The sequence below is a fragment of the Salvia miltiorrhiza genome, chromosome 6 (assembly GCF_028751815.1).
Source record: "Salvia miltiorrhiza cultivar Shanhuang (shh) chromosome 6, IMPLAD_Smil_shh, whole genome shotgun sequence".
NCBI classification, from domain to species: Eukaryota; Viridiplantae; Streptophyta; class Magnoliopsida; order Lamiales; family Lamiaceae; genus Salvia; species Salvia miltiorrhiza.
The window spans coordinates 44,049,444-44,054,198 of record NC_080392.1 but is presented as its reverse complement, the minus strand read 5'-3'; the positions used below and the strand labels follow the sequence as shown (position 1 = coordinate 44,054,198).

At 39.0% G+C, this 4,755-nt stretch overlaps 1 protein-coding gene across 1 annotated transcript; it reads left to right on the top strand.

Annotated features, from left to right (window-relative positions):
• The first annotated feature begins 952 nt into the window (after positions 1–952).
• Positions 953–1,375, top strand: LOC130991010 (uncharacterized). Its single transcript, XM_057915215.1, has one exon. It carries the CDS (start codon positions 953–955, stop codon positions 1,373–1,375), a length of 423 nt encoding a protein of 140 aa, XP_057771198.1.
• Positions 1,376–4,755: the final 3,380 nt, after the last annotated feature.

Here is a 4,755-nt window from a genome sequence, read left to right as displayed (position 1 = left end):
ACAGATCAAAATATATATATAAAAAATGAATCAAGAATTAATGGACGAAAGAACCAATTAATTATATTGTGAGTGGAGAGAGGGTTCATCATGTGATAGAATAGGTAAATAAATTAATATATAGAGAGTAATCTATTATGGAGTAGTGTTCATAAATAGAATAAGACTATTTTTTGTAGACACCCTAAAAAAAAAATCAGAACTATTTATACAAGACGGAGTGAGTATTTATAACTATCACATGGACTTCATAGCATTTCAGTTTGCAAGGCTTTTTTTTGGTATAACTGTTATTCTTAAAACTTTAATTCGAATGCAAGGTAGTGGGTACGTAGAAGGATTTGGGCAGCGATGGGCTTTGAGGGATCGTAGAAGGATTAATTAATTAATTATAGGTTAATTGGGTGCTAAGAGCATCACCAACGCTGGGTGCGAAGGCCGGATCGAACCCGGCCTATCGCACCCGCCGGCGTTGCTGCACCCGGGTGCAATGGGGGTGGGGCGACGGAACGCACCAGCAGCCTGTGGGAGCGAAGGAGGAGACGTGTTTACACGCGCCCCTTTTCAAACCAAAAAAAAAAAAGGAAAATTGAAAAAAAAAATTAAAAATCGGCAGTAGCCGTTTTTTTCTATCCGTTGGCTTTTTTTTTTTTTTTTTTAATTCTTAGCACCTATATATATATCAACAAATACCTCAAACATTCATCATTCTCCTCATTTTCTTCTTCATCTTCTACTTATATTATTTCAACAAATAGCAATGGAAGGCGATTGGAGCAACTATTGGCGTGAACACCCTCAAAATCCATCCCCCGACGAATCAAATGCTTCCAGGCAAGGATTCTCGCCGTTCACGCCAGAATCGAATGCCTTTCAAGCGGCGGCCACCAATTTGAACCCCCGCTTTGCCGCCGTTGCCGACCCCGAGCCCGACGTGGAGGAGATTGCTTCTATGCCGGCGGCCACCAAACGTAGCAACTATTATCCGCCAGAAACGGTGCTAATCTGCCGTTTGTATCTCGAGCACACCCACGACTCTGTGGTGGGTGTCGACCAAAAAGGGGCGAAGTTATGGGGCTCCCTCTGCACCCAATACAACGCTGAAAAGCCCCGAGGATCTATTTCACGCGACGTCACGCAAATCAAATCTCACTTTCAACGGGTGGCGAAGGATTCGAAGAGGTTTGAGGCCATGAACAAAAAATGTCATGATCAATGGAAATCAGGCATGAGTGATGGTCAAATCGTGGAGCAAGCAGAGGCAATGTGGCTAGCCGAGTACCGTGTTCCGTTCCGGTATCCGCATGCACGGAAGATCTTGCGCGAGTCCAAGAAATTTGCAAGTCTCCGACGGTCTTCCCACAACGACTTCTAGCGACGCGAGTATCTCCACCCGGCCCCAAGGGCAAAAGGCGGCCAAGAGAGACAAACGGAAAGGCAAGAAAAAGGCCGAAGAGACGTCGGAGGATAACCAAAAAGCTCTCGGGTACATGGCGAATATGGTGACTGCAATGGAAACGTTCTCCCAAGTTCAACGTGACCTCTCCGATAGCATGTTGATGAGCCGGGACACCTCTCAAATGAATCCCGACGAATTGGCGTTTCACATGTGCAAGGTGGCGGAGATCAAGCAACGAAACAACATCCGCTAGATTTTTAGGATTTTTTATTTTATGTTTGTTTTAATTTAAGTAATTTAGGATTTTAATTTCTTGTATTGCAACTTTAATTCAATCAATGTAGGATTTGAATTTGAATTCAATGAAATTTTAATTTATCAATTATTGTAAATTTAAAATGAAAACTAGAATAAAACTATATCAAAAATAAAATAAAATCCATTGCACCCAAGTGAGTGCAATACCATTGTTGGAGTGGGTGCAAGGGTTGTTGATGCTCTAACAATGCATTTGGATTGCATGTGTGTGGGTGAGAGAAAGAAAATGGAGAAATGTTTAATAATGGAGCGCAGTCTATTGGTAAGACGTTTTTTTCTCTAACCAATAAATTGAAGGTTCGAATCACCTAAAAGGCTAGAGTGTGAGTGTGCTTTTCCTTTTTTCTGGCTGAAATAATTTTTTTTAAAAAAAAAAAAGAAAAAAAGAGAAGGTGCGTTTACTTTGATGAAAAATGAGAGAAAAAATATATTTTCTTTGGGTAGGGTAGAATATTTTCTCGGGTAGCTCTTTTTTCACTCATTTTCTTTCTAATGTTGGATAGATAATATCCTACGGTAGGGGTGTGAAAATATTTTTCACCATTTTCTCATCTTTTCATCTCTAGTAAACATATGATAAAAAAATGAGAAAAATATATACTTCATATTTTCTTATCCATTCTTTTTTAATGAAAATTTTACCACCACGCACCCCTTAGAAGATAGATATTTCTTTCATTCTTTTTTCTCAAGCACAAAAGGAAATGGAAACTCATATATAGAAGATAAAAAAAAAATGTTGGAGATTAAAAGCGGGGATGATGGTGGTGTTTGAGAGGGAGAGAGAGTATGTGTTTGTGTGCGACGATATCTTAGTTGAAATTTTGTTTTGCTTCTTAATCTTTTTTTAATTATGTAATCAGAACGACGTCGTTTTTATTGTCATGTTAGTTTTGATTTTGCTACATCAAATTTAAATTAAAAATAATAATAATTTCATGTGCAAACATAAAAAAAGTCTTATATCCATGTATTCCTGTGCTGCAAAATAAAATGATATGCAATTACAGAAAATCACTTGAGTTTGTGATATATTCAGAGACAATTATCTAGGGGTGTGCATTCGGTTATATAGTTCGGTTTTTGCTAAAACTAAACCAAATCATATTTTTGTTCGATTTGAAAAAAAAAAACCGAATCGAACCGAATTAACCGAATCGAATTAATCGAAATTTTTATAATTAAAATCGAACCGAACTGAAAAACCGAATTAATCCGAAAAAAAATCAAAAATTTCAAAAAAAACTATAGAATTTTAAAAAAATATTAGAAGCTAGATATTATAAAATTATAATTAAAATATTATATCATATATATATATATACACATTATAAATATAATTTGGTTTTTCGATTTCGATTTTTTAGTTCACCCCTACAATTATCCCTTGAAAAAAGAAGAAGCAAAGAAGGTACATAAGATGCGTTCTTTTTGGAGTGTGTGTGTGCGAGAGAGAGAGAGAGTGAGTGAGAAGTCGTACGAGGAAGCGTCAACGCCAATTTCTATTATAACTGTCTCTTTTTGCCCAATGGAGGAATGGAAAAGGAAATGATGAATCGCAAAAGCATAAACTATCGCCACTAACACATATTATTGGAGTCCTAGTCAATATGCCAAACCCATACGCCCCCCCCCCCCCCCCCCACACACACACACACACTAAAACAATATGCATGTTAACATATATAGATATCTATTTATCTATTACATATAAATACTCCATTCGTCTCATGAAGCATGATCCAATTTCTTTTTTGGTTTGTTCCACGAAGCTTGATCTGTTTCTAAAACTGATAAAAAATTTACCCTTTATTCACCTTTTCACTTTTTCACCTATCACACTTAACAAACAAAATACCAATTTCTTAATTCTCGTGCCGAAAAGAACTGAGTCATGCTTCATGGGACGGAGGGAGTAATTATGTACATATATTTGATGTCTAAGAGCATCCACAATGCTTGCACCCATAGTGGGTGCAATAGAATGGGTCCCACTTCTATTGCACCCACTCCCACAATGGTATTGCACTCACTATGGGTGCAATAGATTTTATTTTATTTTTGAATTAGTTTTATTCTAGTTTCCATTTTACAATAATTAAGAAATTAAAATTTCATTGAATTAAAATTCAAATCCTACATTGTTAGAAATAAAAGAAATACAAGAAATTAAAATCCTAAATTACTTAAATTAAAACAAACATAAAATAAAAAATCCTAAAAATCTACGGGATGTTGTGTCGTTTTTTTATCTCCGCCACCTTGCACATGTGAAACGCCAATTCGTCGGGATTCATTTGAGAGGTGTCACGGCTCATCAACATGCTATCGGCGAGGTCACGTTGAACTTGGGAGAACGTTTCCATTGCATTCACCATATTCGCCATGTACCCGAGAGTTTTTTGGTTATCCTCCGACGTCTCTTCGGCCTTTTTCTTGCCTTTGCGCTTGTCTCTCTTGGCCGCCTTTTGGCCTTGGGGCCGGGTGGAGATAGAGGCGTCACTAGAAGTCGTTGTGGGAAGACCGTCGGACCCCTTTGATCGTTTGTCCGAATGGACATCGGAGTGAACATCCCCGCCGAGACTTGAAAATTTCTTCGACTCGCGCAAGATCTTCCATGCATGCGAATACCGGAACGGAACACGGTACTCGGCTAGCCATATTGCCTCTGCTTGCTCCAGGATTTGAATATCACTCATGCCTGATTTCCATTGATCATGGCATTTTTTGTGCATGGCCTCAAACCTCTTCGTATCCTTCGACACCCGTTGAAAGTGAGATTTGATTTGCGTGACGTCGCGTGAAATAGATCCTTCGGGCCTTTTAGCGTTGTACTCGGCGCAGAGGGAGCCCCAAAACTTCGCCCCTTTTTGGTCGACACCCACCACAGAGTCGTGGGTGTGCTCGCAATACAAACGGCAAATTAGCACCGTTTCTGCCGGATAATAGTTGCTACGTTTGGATGCCGCCGGCATAGAAGCAATCTCCTCCACGTCGGGCTCGGGCTCGGCAACGGCGGCAAAACGGGGGTTCAAATT